The sequence below is a fragment of the Pelecanus crispus genome, chromosome 3, assembly GCF_030463565.1.
Source record: "Pelecanus crispus isolate bPelCri1 chromosome 3, bPelCri1.pri, whole genome shotgun sequence".
NCBI classification, from domain to species: Eukaryota; Metazoa; Chordata; class Aves; order Pelecaniformes; family Pelecanidae; genus Pelecanus; species Pelecanus crispus.
The window spans coordinates 112366064-112389073 of NC_134645.1; the positions used below are offsets into that span (position 1 = coordinate 112366064).

Here is a 23010-nt window from a genome sequence, read left to right on the forward strand (position 1 = left end):
AAAAATGAAGTCAAACACTTGACATCCGGAAGATCTGGAGAAGCTGATCATCTTCTAGTTCCATTTCAGATAAAATGGCCAATTATTACCTTTGGGACAACACTGAAGAGGAACTAACAACACTAATGAGAACCAGTATGCATAAAAAAATTACTTAATGGAAACAGGAAGCCAGAAACAAAGAGCTTGGACATTAAGCAGCTAGAGAGAAGAAAACAGTAAAAACTAATTGTTCAAGTTTTCTTGTGACCTGGCTTTTTAGTTTGTTCATGCTACCTTGCAAAGTAACATTATGAAGAAATCTACAGATGCTGTAACTGATGATACTGTGAGGCGCAGGTGAGCATCACAGGCGCACCTGTAGAGCTATTATTGCTAGCACCAGAATGCCAAAGCCTATTAACAGGTGTCCCCTTTCCAAACCAACCAACCCCAAAGTCCCCCCGCCCCCAACTATTTGGGGCTGTTCATGCATAACTCTGTACAAAAAATTAATTTATTTCACTAAGAGGAAAATACAGAACACTTAGGATAAAGATTTAATATTACTTCTTCAGAAGTGTGTCTTCACGGTGAATTCAGAAGTCTACAGGACAGCTAAAAATACTGACTGCGGCCCTTCAGTAGGATGGAGAAAAAGCAAACACTCTGTATCATCAACTAAATATTGACTTGATTGTAAAACAAATGCTGTAGAAGAAAATGTGGGGGTTTTCTCCCCAGAAGTTGGTATATGTTTAACACTTCAGGCCAGAAAGAAGTACAGTTCAAAGCTGAACTGCTGTAATTGTTTTGGAGTTGAAGTTGTCACTGTGATGTTAGTCCTTTTCCTCCCACTGCAACAGTCTCTAGTCCCAGTACGTCAGGACTTTTGTTTACTAGCTCCTTCTCTTGCTAGTCTATCAGCTTCTTCATTTCCTTGGAAGCCAGCGTGACCAGGAATATGCATCTGTTAGGACAAAAGTATAGGAGCATTATAGATATGCAAGAAATGAAGGAAAAAGTACATCACGCAACACCCTTTCATTCACAGTACAGCAGCACCTCCTTAGAGGCCCTCTCCTCACATTTAGTCCTTACGTGTTCTTCCCAGGAACGTTCATAGTCTCCCTTCCTCTAGGGAAGTCTTGCCAAGTCGTGAAAATCATCTTTATGGGAAGTAGTGAACTGGATAAGGACCACCTAACCTAGCCTTTAACGCAGACAACAGCTCCAACTCAAAATTCCCACTTTCAGAGGACAGAGAAAAACCTACCTGTATTGAATGCTTAAACCAAGTTAATCTTTTCAGAGAAAGCCAGAGACCTTTATGCCACTAACAACCTTGGTGGTTACAGCACCCACTTAGGATACAGAAATAGGGTATGTCAGTTTTCAGATGTCTTAACTGTCCATGCTTCAATTAGGAACTGGAAACACTTTCAACCCTAAGCCCATCCTTGTCAGAAGTAATGGTAGAGGAGTGTGGGGGTAGAAGGAGACGAAGAAAATCAAGCTTGCCATTTGACAAGATCCAAGAAGGGACAAGCATGAAGCCTGTGCACGATGGTATTCGGTTTACATGGCAAGATTGTGGTACTGGGTTGGGGGCTGCAGGGGTGGCCTCTGTGAGAAGACACCAGAGGCTGCCCTGGCATCAGAGTGCCAGTTCCAGCTGGCTCCAAAATGAACCCACTGCAGGATACAGGAGCCACCAACTTTGCTGATGGGCTCAGCTCTGTGATAACATATTTAAGAAAGGGTAAAAACGCTGCACAGCAGCCAGAGAGAGGAGTGAGAACATGCGAGAGGAATGACTCTGCAGAGACCAACGTCAGTGAAGAAGGAGGGGGAGGAGGTGCTCCAGGCACCGCAGCAGAGATTCCCCTGCAGCCCCTGGTGCAGACCATGGTGAGGCAGCTGTGCCCCTGCAGCCCATGGAGATCCACGGGAGAGCAGATATCCACCTGCAGCCCGGGGAAGACCCCACGCCTGAGCAGGTGGATTACCGTAATAAAGCATATGCATACATTGCTCCTCCTGAAATAAAAACCTTCCCAAGTTTAAGAGATTCAGGTGTAAAAAGCATGCATAAAGCAACAATTTTTTTTTTTTATTATTATTATATAAAATACTCTAAGGACAGCTGAACTTTGGTCTTAGTTTTAAATTTTTACACTTTCTTCTCCTCAATAAACAGGAATAGTTATATAAAATCTAGTCAGCCTTTAAACTGGAGTCACAGACTCTGCAACACAGAACAACATGAATGGAAAGGTATCTGCAATAGATTTCCCATCAAAGAAGTGCATGTTAAAGATATATGTCATCCTGTTTTCCACAAAGCAAAGACAGAAGCCCAATAAATATGCCATTAGCAGCCACGAAGTCAGTGGTACAGAGATTTACTTCTGGAATCAGGAGTCTTAGAGTAAAATTTAGAAGGAGGGGAGGGAAGATATCACCCTGCAATGTTTAGCACTGATGTTAGACGTTACAGAAAAATACATTTTACTGGGAATACCTGTATAGAAATTGCTTTACTTCATTACTGGAGAGCGAAACAATTTAAAACTTAAAAATGGGTATTTTAAAGACCTTTTCTGTGCCCAGTTTTCTTGGAAAAAACACAGACAAGGTACAGAAAGCTAGATTAGTTTATTTGGGGTTACACTCTCTTAGTTTTCCCAGTTTAAAGACACTCATGTGATTGAGTTACATCAGCAAACCAGCATCTTAATTCTGAAAAGCAAATCAAGAAATTCAGCTATGACTCAAAAAGACATAGTTATTTTTTAAGCTTAGATTTCCAGGAAAAGAAATTTCATCTACTAACAGTACTAACAAACTAAAACTAATTATTGCAGGCATTTTCTATGTAGTAACAAGACAGCGAAAACAAATACAAACATACATTTTAATAAACGAAATACTGGTTTCAAGAGCCTAGGTTACATTGCTTATTTGCTCTAAATAAAACAAGCAGCTTCTCTGTGTCTATGGTTTTACTTATGGATGCACAATATTACACTCTATAAAATTCTTAGTTATGGTCATACTCATACGTTTTTACAAGAAGCATGTTTAAGATGCCATTAAGTATAAGAAAAGAGGTGCTTACCCACTGAATTTCTATGCCTTTTGATAGATTATCAAGTCTTTGAAAATCTTCTTTATTTATTACACTTCCTCCTGAACTTGTTCTCCAGCCATTTGTTTTCCAGTTGTCAACCCAGCTTGTAATACCTATGCAAAGGGAGCATTACCATAAAAATACTATTAAAGAAGCCAGCAAGGATCAAGATGGGGCAAACAGCCTTTTAACAAGACATTAACTCCATACAACGTCACAGGCAAAGACACTGGAGATAGAAGACGTTCTTGTTTGGTTCCCTACTACTGTCTTCCAGGATTGTTTATTATTTATTAAGCATTATTACTTAAATTACGCATGTTTTCCCAAACAGATATTTAATTTAAAGACTACAATCTTATATACGCATCACACGCAAAATTATGACATGAACTTCAATAAACTGAAGCTAAGGATTTGCTTGATGGTACAGTAAGCTAGAACAAATCTATGGCTCTATTTGTTTTGAGAAATTCCGAAGACATGCATAGAGGAAAAACAGATGACCACCTGTGTTATGGCTTCTGCAGGCTAAACAGAATCCTTCAGAGAAGGACCACGTAAGCCGATTTCTACAGAACAAGATTTAACATTCTGGCCACCCCTTGCTGGCAAGAAAATTTACTATATTACTCCTTAAATAAGCAAATTTTTTTTTTTTTTTTAAGAAAAAAATCTTTGCTGGTCTCAACAATGTAAGACATCCTTACTCCTTTCATGACAAACAGAGCTGAACCAAACAGAGAATCACCAATCTTGCACACACAGCCTCCTAAAAACCAAACCAAACCACATCGATTTGTACTTAACCACAAGCCTCCTTCTCTGGTATTTTAAAAAATAACTCCTAGACACATTTACAAAATAACTTTGATCAAACAAGAGTGGAGCCTGCACCTCAGTGACCAAAATGCAAGAGCAACTGCAAGCAAAAACAAAGAGAGTAAGACATCTCACCTAAAGAGCCTTTTCCTCCCTCACACTTAAGTCTCACATGTAACAGGAATTATCTGACACAGCAACTTTTCCTCTTTCGTAACACCAGATTCACAGACAAGATGGTATGGACTTTTCTGCCACAAAGCAAAGAATTGCAACATGTTTCTTTGCTCCTTAATGCTTCAAACAACTTGCTTCTTGCAGCAAATTATGCACTTGGATTCTGTTGATCCGCGTGCAACACCCAGTCCCACAGAGACTCTTCCTTTTACTCTTCCCTTTTTCAGAATGCTTCTAGCAGAGACTAAAAAAAAACCACCACCATCAAGAAAAAACAAACAAAAAACCACACACACACGTTCTGCTCCTACACGAAATGCTATACCTAAATCTTTTGGGGAAAATAAGCTACTCAAATGAGAGATTTACGAGATGATCCTTAGGGAGAAGCAACAGAAAATGCGTTTAAGTTGTTTCTTAACATTTACTGTCCCTTCCTCAACTTAAAAGCTAGACTCAGGAGGACAGAGCACAAGTCCTTGACACTTTTCACTTCTGGACAGAATGTCTTTCATGCACCTGCAAGCTAACAGAATTTGAAACAAACAGCAAGTGACAGCTCCAGCAACTCCCTCCTTGACTAGCAGTCACTTCTTCCTACTCGGTAGCTTTCTGTCCTTTCGAGGGTATTGCTACTCAAGATGACATCATAGTTTTTCAAGGTAGGTGTTGCTTCCCTTCTAAACATGAGCCACCTGAAAAAGTTAAAAACTGATGCTCTTCTTTCATACTCCTCCACTTTCAGAAATCGGGGGGGGGGGGGGGCAGAATGACTTATTTGGAGGAAAAGATACACAGATTTTTAACATACAAACCATTTATTTGCTTTATGAATAACAATCAATGAAACAGATAACTACTTTCAGTTAGCGCTCAAGTATAGGAAGTTATGCTAAGAATAAGATACACTCCCTCCTTCCCTCCCCCCCACAAAAACCCGAAGTGTCAAAGTGCAACTTTTAATTTTCAATCAAAAGTTGCAGTAAGTTTTGGGTTAATGTTATTAAAAAAAAAAAAAAAACCACAACCTAAAAAACCCAAACCCCAACTCCAAAGTGGTCTGGAAACAGCAAACACATGTACTCCCTTTGTAAAAAAGTGAAATACACAGAAAAAATATTTATGCAGTTCCAAATTATCATGGGAGTAAGGTCTGAAAATCTCAGGGGAAGAGGAAGAAGTTTTATTCAGAAATCAAGTCTTACTGGCTTTATATGGTATTTACAGGGAATAAAATTAAGTTTTCCAAATATTTGGACAAAGGTGAAACTTTAAATACATACTCTAAGCACATATCATCTCTAGCTAGTCTTCTAGTGTAGCCTGAAAGCTTGGAATTGTAGTCTACGTGTAAAAAGCAATGAAACTTGAATGTACTTCACAAGTGTGTATTAAGACAGCCTCTCCAATCCAAGCAAAACAAAACAAGAAACATACAGGGTTACTACACCAACTTCTGAGCACTTTCCAGAGTACATCCTTAACAGAGCATACATGAACAACATTTTTTCTAGACTTCGTGTCATACTGAATGCCTTAAGTCAAAAATGCCATTGTTACTTGTGTCAGCCTTTACTGTAACAGGCACTTTGTCTCTACTTGTATTTCACACAGTTCGCAGGTGATCCCTGATTCAGGTAATACTCTGAAGTTTTTCCCCCAAGCAGTCATGAGTACTGAAATAAGTTATGTGTTCTCTTCCTTATATCCCTCTTCCCAGGACTCAGTATTTTCTGTGGGCCTTATGTAATGAAATAGAATGTAGTGTGTCTTTAAGAATCAGGAAAACTAAAAATCATTAACTTACCATTAATAGTGAACTTGCTATCAGTGTAGATAATTAGTTTCTTGATGTTTTGACTCTTTGCTTGCTCTATTGCTTTGCAGGCTGCCTTAAAAACATTTCAATAGAATCACAGTTCAGACAGGATTTTGAAAACATGCAATTAAAACACCAGCAAAGTACCTGATGCTAACACAGAACTACAAAGAATATTACTTGTAATGTCTCCATCAGTGAGTATCAACATGCTTTAGAGCAGAGATTCCCAAAATTATGCATGCAGACAATCACTTAATGAATCAGGCAAACAGGGAGCCGCTTAAGTCTCACTGGCAAAAAAAAAAACCCAAAACATTCTGATGTTCAACTCTGCACTGAAGGAATTGCTCTCTGCCCAATTCTAACTATCAAAGCCTCTATCTACTGCACACCAAGTTTCAGGCATTTTTTCCATAACTTTGAGGAGGAAGGATTCATACCAGTTCCAACAGTCTGGAACCCCTAAAAGGGTTGGTGGTTTTTTTTTGGTGCTATGAAATATAGTAAGAGGGAGAAGTGGCTGGGTCTGGATGCAGAGCTGAAAAGCTCTTCAGTGACAAGTTTGACCCCTGGCACACCACCATCATGTCTGCTTGTCCCTCACTAAAATGAACTTCCTGTAGTTTTTAAGTAGATCAGTTCCCCACTTCAGTTCATCTCCAAACACACAGCACAGGATAGCAGCAGTACCAGAATTAAGATGAGAAAGGAAGACTAAATCTGCTGTTGCCAACAGAAGTTTACTTCAGAAGTAACAGACGTTACTCCTAGGAACCTAGAATTGTTTGTTACATTTATCCAAGGAATATGATACTCTGATCCTATCACAATAAGAAGTCAATTCTCCTTTAAACCACTACTCAGCCGCCCTCACCCCAAGGTCTGAGATACACACATTAAAAGTGCAAAGGATGCTATACAGATTTGAGAACCAGGCTTTCCTAATGCAAGGCTGTTTTAAATAGCTGCACTTGGCCTGATGATATTTGGGAATTCTCAAGGTGAATTACCTTGTTCAAAACCAATAAAGATCAATAAAACTTGAAGAGAACGGTTTGTGTCAAGTCATAACTCCTGATATTTTGTGTATTTCCCTCACAGCTCCATAACTGGTTTCTGAAAGCCAGGGTTAAAAGAGTCATGAGTGTGCTACTGCAGTCTAACATGCAGAAGCATTTTAGGACATTTACTACTTACATGTATTTCTGCTCTTTGATTAGTCTGCCGTCCAGGAAGTCTTTCACTGGTATTTCTGTGTTCAAGGAATGAATACATTAGTTACCGCAAATATTCAGAATGGCGTACAATGACTACACATTAGAAAAATAAATACAAGAGAGCTACTTTTCTTTTTACAAAGGAGAATGAATAGATATTGTAGTGCTCACTTCAACTGCGTAGTGCAACCTGCATATTTGAACCTGCCATCAACATGCAATTACATATGCTGTCCTCTGTGCGCACCTACATGTATCATAAAACTTTCTGTATCACTTGAATTACAGCTTCAGCCCCTAAAAATATTATTTCCACTTGATTTTCCCCACTAAAAATATTATTTCCAGTTGATTTTCCCCATGTTCTTACCTCCCAGAGAAACTGATCTCTCTTTTCGCCTCAGTAACTCACTAGTCTCATAGCACTCTCATTATGAGTCTCAATGGCAGGGTTTTGTATTCAAAAGGAGGCTGGTATTGTAAATCACATACAAAACAAACGGCAATATATTAAAAAAAAAAGAAAAAGAATCCATCCAGCTACTTACAAAGGGTGGCCTGGTCCCCAGTAGACACCTATTCCAGCACGTGCCCTATTACGTCCATTACCTGAACAACAACCATCTGTATAAACGACTGCAAAGTCACCTACAAAAGAGTTACCAAAAGCAGAAGTTCAAGCATTCCTTCAAGGACATAGATTCTTTAAGCAAAAAGAAATGTCTGCCAGCAGGTTAATCCCCAAAAATTCCCTCCCCAGAGAACCCTTCAAAAAGTTGACTACAGAAGCCGTGTAAATCAGTCATGCAGAACACCGGAAGTCCCACTGCAGCTTCACATCCTCACTGGTGTCAAATTTAGTCAGCCTCAGGAAGCACCTCTGCCCCAAGTTCCATACTCCCACTACAATTCCCATCTTCTTCAGTCAACTTTAAAACTTCCCAGCTACATATGCATATTTAAATACAGCTGGGAATCCAGACACACATAAAATCATACCAATAACAATCAGATTAAGCTAGATGTTGGTACTAGTTAAAGCCAACTAAAATTACACTGAAAGACAACGTGAACACACATATCATGGCTCACATTTTCATTTTAAAAAGAAACAATATTACGCTGGGCCTGATGCTGCCATAACAAACCTCCCTAACAGCTCTCTAATAATTACACTTGTTAGTTATGAAAGAGTGCAAAGAACTGAAAAGAATTACAGGAATAATGAAAGACCTCACCCATATATGAAAATTTATCTTCACTGACTGTTGGCGTCGGGTATACCTCATCATGTTTTACACGCTTTGCAATGTGTTCTTCATTTGCAGACTGTTCATATGGCCTTTTGCATGTATTGCAACACAAAACGTTTACTTCTGGTTCCTCTCTCTGGCTGCCATTTTCCTGTGTTATAGCTGGAGGACTGTGTGCCCCTTCCAAATTAAAAAAAAAAAAAAAAAAACGATAGAAGTTCAGCTATATACAAGATCAAATTTTATTTGAAACGACTGCTTCTAAAGACAACAGTTGTTATCACCTACTAGCAATGCTAGTCTGTTAACTGACACCACCCCAAGCTATTATGCGAAATATATTACAGTACACACCAGTCATTCTCGATTCTAGATCAAGCTGAAATGGAGACAGACACGTAACGGCCCTTAAAACGGACATGGTACAAGCAATGTTCTCCAAGCACCTACAGAAATACCTTGACTGCACGGACGCCTCCACCGCTGCGTCCGGAGGGCAGGGCCACCGCCGCACTTACCACCGCGGCGCTCCGCCAGCTACGAGCCGCCCACCGGCGGACAAACGGGCGCCGCTCCCCGCGTTCCGCCACAAACCGCACTGTTGACGCTGACGCCAGCGCCCAGCGCAGCCCGGCCTGCCCCCCGCCCCCCTCGGCCTACCCCCGGGCCTACCCCCGGGCCTGCCACCCCCCCCCCCGGCCGGGCGGAGGCGAGGCGAGGGGAGAACGGGACGAGCTACCTGCCGGCTCGGGCTGCGGCTGCCCCAGGAGGCCGGCGCGCACGAAGGCCCAGGCGTCCTTCTCGGTGGCGAACTTCTTGAAGCTGGCGGAGGGGAACTTGTTCACCTGCTCCTGACACTCCGCCCTGCAACACAAGGGGCGGGGGTGAGGCCGGCCCGGGGCCGGCCCGGCGGGCGGCTCCCCGCGCTGCCCCGGCCGCGGCCCTTACCAGGTGCGGTAGACGCCCGTCCGCCGGCCCCTGCGCACCGCGTAGAACATGCCGTCACCCTTGGAGACGAAACAGGAGTGACTGAGCACCGCCACGAGCCACCGCAACATGGCGCAGCCCCGCCGCCATCCGCGCCGCCGCCCTGGCCCCGGCCCCGGCCCGGCCCGCCCCGGGCCCCGCACCCCGCACCCCGCACCACGCCCGCCGCCGCCGCCCCGCCGCTCTTGCGCGGCCCCGCCCCTCCCTGCGCATGCGCGCCGAGGCCCTCCCTACGAGCCGCCGGAGAGGCCAAACTTGCTGGAAAAGCACGGGCCTTGGCGGTTGCGGGGTCCCGGTTTGGTCCCCCCCCATCATAATTGTATTTTAAAAGCATCTACGCCAGCTCTTCATCTGGGGCGGGGGCACGAGATGTATGAGGCCGCAGCAGTTCACACACACTCCTCACCCTGAAAGCCCCGGTTATTAAAAGACCAATGAAACCTCACAGGTGCCCTCCGCTGAAGTTCTCCCCTCCCAGCCCAAACAGCAGCCCCGGTCCTGCCATCAGCTCCGGCGGCCCCTTGGTCCCTAGTAAGTCGCTAAAACGAATGGCGTGGCACCGAGGAGTGAAGGCGCCCTACAACCCGCCGCACCGCACCGCCTGCCCTTCTCGGCTTGGCAAGCACCCGAGGAAGGATCGTCACTGCAAGATGGCGCAGGCGCCGACGTATTTAGTATATCCCAAAGTCTAGAGCTGAGGAAGGTCATTAAACCACTCCTCATCCTGCTGTTCAAAGCAAGGGCTCCTGGTAAGCGCGTTCCGGCCGAGCCCCGTACCGTGGAGGCCTCTGGACAGAGGAGAGCCGCCTTGTCCAAGGCTGGAGTTCGAACCCTTGCCAGCTGCAACCTGCTGCCACGTACCCTCGAATCGGGAGGGTCACGTACTTGGAGACCAAAACCGGGAGGGCCGGGTATGTGCCAAATTCAGTGCCTCAGCTGAGCTTCTGGTGAGACCAAAGTGCAGAAGATGGGGGCACGGGCATGACCGCCTCCAGAAACAGCCCGAACGCTGCTGCGTTTTCAGCTGCTGGATTTCCCACGTAGCTCTAACACGGATGCACGGCCACAAGGCCAGCCTCAAGATGCCAGAGCTGTAGGGCATCGTATTCAGATTTACAAGGGTGGCCTAGTAAAATGCCAAGAGTGTGAAACACTGACATTCATTTTCCCTTCCGTTGCAAAAACAGCAAACGGGTTCAACATTACTATGCATATCAGTTGGATGACACCTTTCTTCAAAAAACCCAAAAAACTAAAGAGCTTATGCATTTGACAGGCCTTGGTGGAGTACAGAAACAATTTGGTCAGGGTTGTATCAGAATATAATTACTGCATTTTTCTTGCTTCTGCCAACATATTCATAAGACTTCATATTCCTCTTACTACAAAATGCTTACATCTGGTTTTCTCGGATCAACATTATTTACATTAATTATCTCTGTAAAGGTTACCACTGAGACTCTCTGGCTTTTCACTACTTCCTGCCTGTGATATTTTTATTTTATTGCTCTTGGTTAGCTTTTCTTTTAATTATGATTTTCTATAGCAGATGGATTTCTTATTCCTTACAGGTTTACACATTTATATTACTCATCATCTTCTTTGGGCAACACATACTAAAGCAGCAATGAGCAGTAAGTGATGGGGAAAGAAAAGACCTTCTGTTACACTCATTAATTCTCTGATTGAACAGATTCATACACCCAATTTATACGCAAGGACTGAAGAGAAACTCTCCTGCTGTCATGACCAACATGCAGAGCTCAGATTCAAACCAAAAAAAATTTTTTTTTGAAGTCCACTGAGTACCATACACATTACTTTCATTACTTTTTCTCCCAGTTGGTAAAACGGAGGCTGCATATGATCGGCCTGCCCTACCTTTACCACTGCCCACTGCATGTCCATTGCTGATTTTTCCTTGCTGTTGTGCTGGAGTGGCAGGAAAGATGCATCTTTTTCCTGATGTGACAGCTGGCATTTTTACTACTGTGGCATTTAGCACCGCTAGGCTAAGCGATACCTGTGCCTGCTTCATGGTACTTGCTCTCTGGTTGCTGTAGCAGTAGTGGATTTGTGGGGGTTTTCAGTCAGCCTGGGGCAGAGACGACGTTTTGCTCTGTAACTCAGTTTTGTGAACTGAGTGTGAAGACTCACCAAGAAGTGAACCATTTAGTCCATATCTGCAAAGCTGAAGGGTCCAGTCACAAAAGCTCCCCTCATCTGAATACAGAGTAATGTAAATATATATGTAGATAGGACTTTAAGTGGGTTTCATAAATTATTCAGCACTTGTAATCAATGCCACAGTTACACACGGTAACCTCGCCTAGCCACCGCAGAATAAACTGATCAGGTATACAAATCTCACCAGTTTTTACCAAAACAAAGCTTGCACGAGCGCTTGTGCTACCACAGCTGAGGTATTAGGAATAAGCGGCTACGGGAGAAGAGAGGAGAGCAAGTCCCCCTGTTTTGGTGGAAACATGGTGGCATCATGTTGAATGAGAGTGGGCATTGAGCCATGGCCTGATAGTGAGCATTCCTCTCAACACATTGCACTATAAATCCAGCCATGCTTTACTGCCCCCCTTATTCAGCTTATAAGGGGTCCTGTGTGTCCCCCCCCCCACTAGAACCAAAACTTGTTTATTAATTTATTAACATATTTCTTGGCAGACATTTTTGTATTTATAACAGACAGTCTACAGAAAAAAACAGGACTTAATATATGTATACAGAAAAAAACACACTCATTACTTAAGTAAGGGCATGTGTCCATAGGACATTTTTACTTAAACTCACTGTAAATGTTAGATGATTACTTTGTCCCACCTTAATGCATGTAATGTACACATTAGCTAAGCATTTTAATCTTCTTTGATAAATACTTTAGCTTGAAACATGTTTAACCATAATGTGGTTCCCCACATAAGCTTTTAAAGCAAAATTTGATATGACCTGAATCAAGCGTTTCCTATTTAAAACTGAGCTTTTTTTTCTATTTTTTTTTTTCTATTTCTTTTTTTTCTATTTTTTTTTCCTATTTAAAACTGAGCCTAGTAAGTCACTAGGTAGTCACTTTATCTAGCACACCCTGCAAGTGTAAGTCATATTGCCATCTCATTACCTTGATTAAAGTATAAGACAGGAAAAGGAAGTGTTTTATCTTCATTCTCAGAACTGAGGTCTTGCAGAACAAAAAATTTTGCCTGTACTTCAGTGTAAAACTGTGTCAGTGAAGCTGCAAAGTAGTAATCCCCTAGCATCACCTCAATCTTCAGTAGACCCTTAAAGGAACAGCCTACCCATGAGCTTTGAAACTTTGGCGTGGTTATACAAGCCTCTTTCAGAGAAGTGAACTAGTAATAGACTCAGTTTTGCTTCCAATTCTAGAGTTACCTATGACCCTGATAAGTCTTGCCTTCTGCCTCTGTTTCTTCCACTTAGGATATTAAATCAAGTTATTCATAGCATCATGAGACCTTGTCGTGTTGCTCTTGGCATACTTTTGTAACACACCTGACTAATATACTCTTTCCACTTCTTTCCACTTCTTCACCCTGCCCATTCTGAGTCTGCACAGCATAAGAACATTATTAATTATATTACTTTGTAATGACATAACTTCTTTTAAAGATCACAAGTCCGCAGTGATTCTTGAAAACCTGTCAGATGCTTTGGATACCAGGCATTATCGACTGGGTAAAGCCCACATAGATCTTGATACTCTGTGTTGCGTCAAGAGAAGCTTTGGAAGGTACCCAATTTATCGTTGTAAGTCCGGTCGCATTCAGTACACTGAACTATCACGATTACGGATTCACAAATAACATAGGCACTTTTCATCTAGTCATGCTGCATGAACTATCACGGCCACACTTAAAGCATCTGGTCGCGTTCAATGACCACTATCACGGCTAGACCAATAAATCAAAGCAATTTATTAAAGCAACAGACACACAGGTTCTATGGATTACCGGTGATAAATTCACTGACTGCAAGGCACATGCAAATACCAAATCTTAGAATAACACAGATGCATCAAAAGACATAAAAGCGACTCTATAGAGGTTTCTAAGTTTCCCGGGGAGGCACTTGCTATAGTCAAGTGTTAGATTCTTACCCAAAGGTGTCCCAATGGGGGGGAAGAGAGGCTCAGCCCGTCGACTGATCCCAGAGGTCAGAGTAGCACACGATGGTATCTTCCCTAACATCCCCTCTCTCTTAGGCTAATTGATACTATTTTTACCTTTCAGGTGGAGCTTGAGGGACTCTAGTCATACATACTTTTGTTACAATTGGTGTAAAACTTTCTTGCTTCGTTTTAAAGGTATAGGCTCGGAAAAATTCAGAGCGCAGGCTCAGTGAGGAGTGGTCTCACGTTAGAGGCGGGTAGGTTTTGGGATGGAGGTGTGTTTTGGTATTATAATGATATTATAATGAGCAAAGTTTACCAAAAGGACAGCATTTTGTCAAAATCATGACAGTTTGTCAGCTCAGGGTATCAATTATGTAGCTTATTGGTGCCGTGGTGCTCTTCTGAGTCCCTTATCACAGAGCTTGGCCGTGGTGTCTCCACACCACTCCTCCCTCTGGGCAACTCCCCTTAGAGCCAGTGCACCAGGCTCCCCTGATGTTACCGACATCCAAGGTTGCAGGCTTAGGGAACTCCCTGTGGGATAGGTTCCTGGCATCCAGCTGCATTTCATCTGGACAGCTTCTTCAATGCTGTGTTTTTCTTGAAATCGTAAATCTTAAGTCTAATGTCAAAGTCACCTCCAGCAATTACTCCACACTCTGCATCCTTCCCGTAATGCAGTCGGTGTCAGAAAGGAAACATCTCTCTACACCTTCTTTTCTCATTGCCTTTATGTAGCGTCCTGGTCTATTCAGTAGCACTAATAGCATGGAGTTGGGAAGCTGTAGATAGTCACATTGCATCTTTATTTCTTCATGAGCGCTCTGAACAGTTCCATTTTGATCCATTTGCACACCACCTATTCTTTCGCTCTCTCGTAAAGGATTTCACAGTATAAACTGAATGTGGACTACGGGACTGCTGAGATGATTACTTGTTATCTTTCTTTTTTTACTCCTAAATCAGATCCTCATCACTGTTGTTTAGATCATTTCAAATCTCTATAACCTGTCTAAATTAGCCAACAGGGAAATGTCAAGGTGGTGATTTTTTGTCAAGGCAAGGTTTTAGCTCCACTTTTAACGCACAGCCAGGCACTTTCACCTGAACCAACATGCAAGTCACTTCTCTCTAGACTAGAATACAGCTTGTTCTTTTTATCAGTGTGCAACCAAAGTGTTAATAGTGCCTTTTTTGTTAGATAATGACCTAAAAAAGTGCTTCCAGTGATGAGAGAATACATGGAGCCCAGGACTCTCATATCTTGAGTTAGCACCTGAACACAGCTGAAGATTCGTGCATTATTTCTAGTCTAATGACAGTTTAGTAACTCTGATCACTGTGACATTGTCTTAGCAGAAGCAACTGAGAGGTTGTATTTCTAGAGGTACACAAAGCAAAGGCCAAGCATGGATCTGATTTGGCACGCGACTGCCCGTCCTCTCTGGTTGTCAGCACGCTCCCTGGCGTGGTTTTGGCCTTGTCTCTCCGGCACAACGCCTTGCCGCAGGTCAGGGGCGGCTGTGTGCCAAGACCACTCCAGCAGGTCTCTTCTACCTTGAAAGGGCTGAACATCACAGGCAAACTCCTGGCCCACTAAATTAACGTGGAGGGATGAAACACAGAGGGGAAGAAAAAGACCATCCACTATCCTGCTCTGTTTTTAAAGCTGGTGGCGGCTGCTGTTTGCACAGCACTTGACATGGGTGAGGGAGCTCTGCAGGAGAGAGGCAGACACATGTTTCGTCCACGGGCCCTGCCATTGCTGGAGCAAACCGAGCCCTGCCGCAGCGCCAGGGCCGAGATCCCGGTGACTGTTTACAGAAGCAGCAGTTCCACACCAGAGGCCGAGAACTTCAGACCGTGAGGGGAGCGGCCCGGAGCCCCTGAGGCGAGCGAGGCCGCGGGGGCCGCCTCACGCCGCCCGGGCCGACGGAGAAGCAAGTGGCGGCGAAGGCTTGGCGTAAGAGCGAGGGACACAGCGGCGCAGGCTTTCCTTTCTCCTTCTTCCCTCACTGTCGCAGGGAGAGGGCGAGAGGCGGGAAGGGAGCGCACGTCCCGCAGGCAGCGGCCGACGGCCGCCACAGGCGAGGCGCAGGCGGCACACGGCGGCCCCTGCCCGCCCCGCGGGGCGGCGCCCAGCAGCTGCTGATGACCTCATCCGCGGGCGCCGCGCCAGGACTCGCAGCGTCCGCTCGGGCTTCGCTCTGGCGGAAGCCGCCGCCGGCTCGCGGCGCAGGCGCGTGTCCGTCCTGCCCTTCTTCCTGGTCTGGCTTCACCCCTGCGTGGGCGGGGCGAGCGCCTTCCCGGGCCGCGATCTGCGCCGCGCTCGCGAGAGCTCTCCCTTTTCCTAGGCCGGCGCTGAGAGAGGTGGGTGCCCGGGCCCTGCGCGGGCCCCGGTGGCGCCGCCGCCTTTTCCCCCGCCGCCGCCGCAATACGGAGCCGGGCGCCGAGCGGCGCTCCCTGCGGCAGCCCCGGGGTGGGGATGCCCCCGATTACCGCCTGCCCGAAGCCCGATGGCCGCCGGGGCGCCCGGTGCTGGCGGAGGGGAGCCGGCGGGGCTTTCCCTCCGCCCTCCCCCGGCGGCGCCCCGAGGCAGGCCGCCGCGGCGGGGCGGCAGGCCGCCGGGCGGGAGGAGGCGGCCGGGGCCGGGCGCGGAGCCCTGCGAGGCGGGGAGGGCTGCGGGCCCGGCTGCACGTGGGGCTCCGTGAGCGGCCGGCAGCCTCCCCGGTGAAGCTCCCGCGGCCTCGCAGCTGCCGGCGCCGCGGCGGGCCAGGCCCCCGCTTCCCCGGGACGGCCTTCGCGTGGTGTGGTCGGCACCCCCTGGAGCGACGTGCGGGGGCTCGCGTGGGCCCTGGGGCTCTCCCTGGCTTCGCTCTGAAGCATGTGGCGGAGCAGCCGGATCCCAGCTTCTCGCTGCGCTTGTAGCGGAAGACGTCTTCCCGGTGCCGACTGAGGTGTTCTTTTGCCTTGCAGAAAGGCCATGTTCAGCTCTAGCGCAAAGATTGTGAAGCCTAATGGCGAGAAGCCGGATGAGTTCGAGTCTGGTATATCCCAGGTACGTGTCTTTTCCTTCTGCTGTTTGGTACCCGACTGCAAGTTATGGAGGCAGTGTTGTGACAGTTGTCTAGAGTTTAAACTTCGAGGGTGGTGCTGTATAAACGTGTACTCTTTCCTAGTTTTACTTAGGAACTGGGGCAGTCAGCCTGTGTTCCTACCAATTGAACTTGTTGCATCTGTCAGTGTGGCTTACGGGAAGTTGAATCTTTGGTATCGACTCTGGTAAAAAGGACGTAGCTGCTCTCTAGCACTGTGGACAGACTTTGGTCTCAAGGGTTCCTATGAGTTGAACTGTCTGTAATGGATTATTCTGCAACTTCATTTTCCTAGGCTCTGCTGGAGTTGGAAATGAACTCTGACTTAAAGGCTCAGCTGCGGGAGTTGAACATCACAGCAGCTAAGGTAGGCTAGACCTTCTCCAAAAAGAATTGCTTGGTCACTTGCTCTGTGTGTAATTAATTTCTGCAAATGTTAATATAGGAGGTGAATGGTGTCCTTAGCTGTTTGTTATGGCCTGTGATTGTTTTACTATATGCTGTTGTGGTATATCTTCTGGCATTTGCTGTTAACATGTAGGACTTTGTAATAGTTGGGGTTTTGGGTTTTTTTTTTTAGGAACTAGTCTGAAAAGTCACTGTAAAAACTCAAACAGCAGTTTGGTGTTGTAAACAAACGTTTAAAAATGGTAGTTCTACATTCTGTCTCTGCAAATTGGGCTTGAGGTCTGAAACTGACTTTTTGTGTGTGGATATTGGTTGGCAATGTAGGTGTGGCAGGATCTTTGTCAAGAATGTAAATTGTAGTACTCTTTGTAAAAGTTTGTTGCAAATTCTCTTTACTAAGTAATACATACGAGATGGATCATGGTGGTAGTCTGACTTGATCACATAGGTTAGCCTGTTAATAAATTTTAGTTTATAAAGGCAACTGAAACCTTGAGGAAGAAGAAAACTAGTGCAAAAGGAGGAAGAAAATTAGTGTTAGAATTTATCAGCCTTGGAGACTGAATGGAACTCCTGAAGCTGGTTGCTGCAACCAAAAACTTAAGTAGGTTGCTTTTTGGTTCTTGCCCAGGTCCGCCAATACAGACACAGATGCATGACTGCTTAGAGTTAAGTTAAAGAATCTGGGAATGCAGGAGTCTGCTTGGTATTTGAGTTCAGGGGCCTTCAGAGGAACTGCTTTGCTGCTGAAGTACAGCAATGCGTGCTGTCCTCAATGAGAAGTTTTTTTAAAAATGTCTTTGTTGTTTCCTTACCTACTTGGTTTTATTTGTGAGAAATCTCCTGTGTGCGTCTGAGTTAGCTCATGTGGGATCGTACCTGGGGAAAGACAATTCAACTTTCTATTCTGTTGGAGAATGAGGATGTCTCTGCAGTTAGGTTCATGGGAGAAGCACCTTGTAAGCCTATATAGACTTCTTTGGTTTTGATCAACTGTTGGAGAAATAAACTGGGGGAAAAGCAATCCATGTAGGTGTGATGTAAACCTGCTGGCATTTGAAGGGGAAGGAAGTGTTTCGTTTGAGCAGTAATACAGGCCTTGGCAAGTGGTGGACAGAAGATGATTTCCATGAAGTAGTAGCTCAACCATAAGGGATTTATCACTGTAAACTTTGTCTAGAGTCGGCATTAGAGGTAAATAATTTTTGAAACTTTGTATCAGCATGTAAGTACCACTGCAGAGGTGATGACAAGCATTCAGTATAGTTAGGATTCTAGCACTTGAGTCCCATCCTGCAGAAAGAACGAGCTTTGCTATTCAGAGTATGTGACTCTGAAACCAGTGGTGGGATTTATTCCCCAGTCCATCCTTTACAGCAAAACAAGTGCTCTGATAGAGGTTTTTCTGTTTAATACTTGCTTTTAAATGCATTAAACCACATACTGCTGTCTGATGCTTTTCATTTTTTCTTCCTTTTTCTTTCCGCCCCCCAAAGTTGTAAGCGAGTCTATCAAATATCTGTGTTCAGAAGATTCATAATCAAACCAAACATTGCTTCTTGACCCCTAGATAATGTTTACTTTCTAATTCTGTTTCAGGAAATTGAAGTGGGTGGTGGCAGAAAAGCCATCATTATCTTCGTACCAGTTCCTCAGCTGAAATCCTTCCAGAAGATTCAGGTGCGGCTAGTTCGTGAGCTGGAGAAGAAATTCAGTGGAAAGCATGTGGTGTTTATTGCTCAGGTAAAGCACTTAGAACCATAATAATGTTGATTTGAAGGGATCCCTGGAGGTCATCTAGTCCAGCCTCATGCATGAAGCGGGACTATTGCCAACATTAGATCAGGTCAGCCATGGTTCTAGTACTGGTGTAGTTTTAAGCATGCTTATGTCTCCCTTTTCTGTGTTTCATTGGTCTGTTTATAGTGGAAGGGGGGAAGTGCATGTGGGTGGGTGGTGTTTGGGTTTGTTTTTTTTTAGTTGATAGTAAACATTAGATACTGAGAAATGCTTTTTTTTTTTTTTTCTTAACAGAGAAGGATTCTGCCCAAGCCAACAAGAAAAAGCCGCACAAAAAACAAGCAAAAGCGTCCCAGGAGGTAAGTAAATCATATTGATTCAATATGACAGCTGCCTTTTGTAACTTGGTAGTTTAGTCAAGCAATGTTTAGTTGAGTTTTTGAGAAGTCATTCAAGTGATTGGGTGGTCTTGTCCTTTCTCTTACTGCTTGAGATAGTAGCTGCCATTTGACTGCTAAAGGGTGCAGTAAAAAACTTGTCTTTGGGCACTGTGTTGCATTTCTTAGAACTCCATCTGTATTTCCAGCTACAGCTGCAGCAATTTTTAGCCAGCAGTACTGGCTTAAGAAACCCCAACCTGCTGTCTCTGTTACCACACGGTGCTGACAAGAATTATTTTTTTTTTTTTTTAAGCAGTAGGAAGAGACACATCACATGTTAACTGTACAGGAGGCAGGACTGGCACACTGAAGGGATGCAATGAGGGAGAGAGTGGCTGAGGAGGGGTGTAGGTATGAGTAGTCCCTCTTGGGTGTGAATTTAACAGCAGTAGTATAGTCATTTGTGTTAAATGGCCTCCCTGCTCTCATCTAGTCTCTTTATTGCTAGGCATGCAACACTACTATGTCTGTGTGGATGTCAGTGCCTCTTCTATACTGTTTTCTATCTTACTATATCATTATGTAGTCCATGTCTTAAAAGTTTGTCCTCTTCATGACATGTGGCATGTTCCTGTAACTTCTCCCAGCCCCAGCATTATATCTGTGTCATATCTATTACTGTGTTTTGAAATCTTAAGGCTTGGATTTTAAGTGTCGTTTCATCATACACGTCTAGCTGCAGTCCTGCCTTATATTAACGTTAATATTACACAGTGGCTGGAGAAGTTGGCATCTGTGTATGTGATTAGCATGCTGCCGCTTTCAGCATGAGGGAAGGAGGGTGTGCGGGACTGTCCCTTCCTCAGCCTGAGACTAGAGCAGGCTAGTAGTGTTGTAAAACTGATATGTGCATTGAGAAGCATAGAAATGTGATTGATGGTTGCCTCCCTTAGCTATCCCAGTCTTTGCAAGTTTGAAATGCTGCTGTAGACACAGGTCTTACTAGTGATACTGCCTTGAAACTGCGGATAGGGAAGCTGGAAATCTTACTAGTCATCTAGCCTCAGACACAAAATAACCTGGATTAATTTTTCTCATTTTGGCTCACTTCTGGACAGTTCAAGAACACAAATGTAGACATCAAACAGTCTTCTAAGCATGGACTAATCTTACCACTAGGCTTTTCCTGTAATACATTGGTGTGTTAAGCCGCTTGGGTTTAGGCAGATGAAGAAACTAGTGTTTTCAAAACTGGGTCTCCTATGAACATACTCTGTGTAGTTGAAGATGCTTGCACACTTAAACTCTTCCAGTGAGCGTCTCTGGCAAAATTGCAGATGGGACAACTTGGTTCTGATTTAAATAAAGTCTTCCTTAAATGTGTAGAAATAAAAGAACATTTCAGGGCTGTTGCTGCAAAGCAACGTGTGATATAAAAGGTGGGAAACCTGGCTGCTGACTTTTTCCCCTCATGCAGCCGTTAAGTTTCTGCACTCAGTATAGAATTTAGGGTTTTTTGTGTGACCTGTGAAAAAGTGTGGTATTGTGGTATTAAAAAACAAACAAACAAACAAAACAAACCACCACAAAACCTAAACCAAAACACCACTGAATTTTCAGCTAAAGCGTGCTGTGGAAGGTTTAAGCCTTGGCAAAGTGGAAAATTTGGCAAGAGGGCATGTTTTAATGACACAAATGTGGCATTTCAGCCGTACGCTTACTGCAGTGCACGATGCCATTCTTGAAGACCTGGTCTTTCCAAGTGAAATCGTGGGCAAGAGAATCCGTGTAAAACTGGACGGCAGCAGGCTCATAAAAGTCCATTTGGACAAAGCACAACAGAACAATGTTGAACACAAGGTAAATGAAAAAACTTTACTTTCTCATGCAGGATGGGGTGGCATTCTGACATAGCTAAAAGGCTGCTTATGTGATAACAGCAAAAGACTGCCTTCTAGCTTGTGGCAATGGTGATGCTTCTGTTTGTATTTGGAGTAAGATGCTGAAGATGAGGCAAGACAGTTTTGAACCTAGGCTCTGGTTCAACTTGCCAAAACCCCTGGATTTTAAAGCAGCTATATTGGTTCCCTCATAGGAACAGACAATGTTTTGTTGGGGGGTTTTTTGTTTGTTTGGGGGTTGGTTTTTTTGTTTGTTTGGTTTGGGGTTTTTGTTGAAGTGAAGCACTTAGTTTTGACCTTAAACAGATGTGCTTGGTACAGCCTGAAGTCCCCTGTCACTTTACTTTTTTTTTTCTGTGGGGACATGTTTAGGACTGCTCATCTCTGGGTCTCCTATGGTTGCAAATCAAAGAGGTTAGAGGTACCAAATATTCTCCAGAAGACATGTCTTCTGTGTAAATGCTCAGCTGCCTTAATGTAGAAGAAAATAATCAGCTTCAAAGTTCACTTCAGAGTGAAGATGCAGTGGGAAATAGTGTAGTACCTTAAAGTATGTTAACACAGATTTTACTTCCTTACATAGCATATATAAACAAGATTGTTTGTTTTCACAGGTGGAAACATTTTCTGGTGTCTACAAGAAGCTCACAGGCAAAGATGTGGTGTTTGAATTTCCAGAATTCCAGCTGTAAAGTGCAAAAAATGGCTGAATAAACAACTGTTCATATAACAGAGTAATTTCATTTAAACTTTGAATTCCATAAACATAGATGGGGATTAACTGGTTCATGGGACTTCTCTACTCTCTGGATGAGTGACATTTGTGTAGCAAAGTGTAAAGTCACCAGCTTTTTAACGGTAGCCCTCTTAAGTTGTTGTTGGCACTGTTGCAACACAACTCTGGGCAAAAGAGTCCAGATTCTGCAAAAAAAATTGGCATTGAAAAATAAACTGAAGTATGTTGAGACTTACCTTTTGGGGAGAATGTGGAGAATTACTGTAGAGCAGTTGAACTCCCAAGTTTTGTGCACAAGAATGCCAGTTGGAGACCTACATGTTCCTGACACTGGAAGAAGTCTATGTAGCAGGTGGTGTGACCTCTGAAATGTGGAGCAATGACATTTGAAAAAGGGGTTTGAATTTTTGGGAAATCTGTTGGGGGAGGTATAGTTTGAGGTAACTTTTTTGCTTTTTAAGTGGCAAAATTACATACCAGCTCTTACCTACAAGCAGGTCCTGCAGCTTCTCACCTTTATCAGAATAACATGGGGAGACATTTTCAGTTACGAGTGCTTGACTACCTTGCTGGACAAAAACTAATTTTTTTTTTTTTAGGTATTGATCTTGCTTTCAGAAATCATGGATTTTTTTAATCTCCATATATTAGCAGTATGTATGTCTGTATATCAGCGTTGAGGTAACCTTTCTCATGGCTAATAACTGAAGGCAGGGATAGATATGCCAGGGTGAAGCAACGATTGCTGGAATGTTTGGGGTTTTTTTAGATGGTGTTTTAATATAGTCCAGTACACGGTGGTACGGGGAGAGGTGAGGAACAGCCAGCTGTATCGTAGCAGCCGAAGGCTGCACGATAGTGTCCTGAAAACACTACGCTTTTGACTTGGGTATCTATGTTTAGAAATACCTTTGCCAAATAACATTTTTTCCAGCTCAGGGAGGAGCATGGAGTTGGGCATGTAAATGTTCTGAGCAATTTATATGAATTTAGTACTTCACTGTACTGAACAGGCTATTCTGTTACTTAGGAGTAAGTGCTTAATACAGTAAAAGGCACCTAATTATGGAGACAGCCTATTAGGTGGAGAGCTAAGTAGGTAACAGCCTGTGTACCAGGAGCTCTTAGTAACTTGCATCTTTCTACCTGAGAGTAGATGGAGGACAAGTGCCACTTATTGAGGGTCTCTGTACCTTTACTTCCTTTTCCCATTTACTGT

The 23010-nt window shown here is 44.1% G+C and overlaps 2 protein-coding genes across 2 annotated transcripts; one reads left to right on the forward strand and one right to left on the reverse strand.

Annotated features, from left to right (window-relative positions):
• Nucleotides 1-478: 478 nt before the first annotated feature.
• Nucleotides 479-9466, reverse strand: RNASEH1 (ribonuclease H1). The gene is made up of 8 exons (XM_075706894.1): nucleotides 9352-9466; nucleotides 9143-9267; nucleotides 8389-8583; nucleotides 7699-7798; nucleotides 7131-7185; nucleotides 5919-6003; nucleotides 3101-3225; nucleotides 479-949 (listed from the first exon to the last, which is right to left on the reverse strand). The coding sequence occupies exons 1-8, from the start codon at nucleotides 9459-9461 to the stop codon at nucleotides 863-865; spliced, it is 882 nt and encodes a 293-aa protein (XP_075563009.1). The 5' UTR covers nucleotides 9462-9466; the 3' UTR covers nucleotides 479-862.
• Nucleotides 9467-15823: 6357 nt separating this feature from the next.
• RPS7 (ribosomal protein S7) lies at nucleotides 15824-21785 on the forward strand. Its single transcript, XM_075707411.1, has 7 exons — nucleotides 15824-15901; nucleotides 16508-16589; nucleotides 16922-16993; nucleotides 18634-18777; nucleotides 19069-19133; nucleotides 20864-21014; nucleotides 21670-21785. The coding sequence occupies exons 2-7, from the start codon at nucleotides 16515-16517 to the stop codon at nucleotides 21745-21747; spliced, it is 585 nt and encodes a 194-aa protein (XP_075563526.1). The 5' UTR covers nucleotides 15824-15901; nucleotides 16508-16514; the 3' UTR covers nucleotides 21748-21785.
• Nucleotides 21786-23010: the final 1225 nt, after the last annotated feature.

Bases quoted from the DNA above. Each gene is read 5' to 3' on its own strand.
- RNASEH1 (XM_075706894.1), bottom strand. From the start codon at position 9,461: ATGTTGCGGTGGCTCGTGGCGGTGCTCAGTCACTCCTGTTTCGTCTCC. The intron at 6,004-7,130 runs GTAAGTAGTAAA...AATGTTTTTAAG, and splicing joins ATCAAAGAGCAGAAATACAT to GCAGCCTGCAAAGCAATAGA. The intron at 950-3,100 runs GTAAGCACCTCT...TTGTCCTAACAG, and splicing joins AAGGCATAGAAATTCAGTGG to ATGCATATTCCTGGTCACGC.
- RPS7 (XM_075707411.1), top strand. From the start codon at position 16,515: ATGTTCAGCTCTAGCGCAAAGATTGTGAAGCCTAATGGCGAGAAGCCG. The intron at 16,590-16,921 runs GTACGTGTCTTT...TCATTTTCCTAG, and splicing joins TCGAGTCTGGTATATCCCAG to GCTCTGCTGGAGTTGGAAAT. The intron at 18,778-19,068 runs GTAAAGCACTTA...TTTTCTTAACAG, and splicing joins ATGTGGTGTTTATTGCTCAG to AGAAGGATTCTGCCCAAGCC.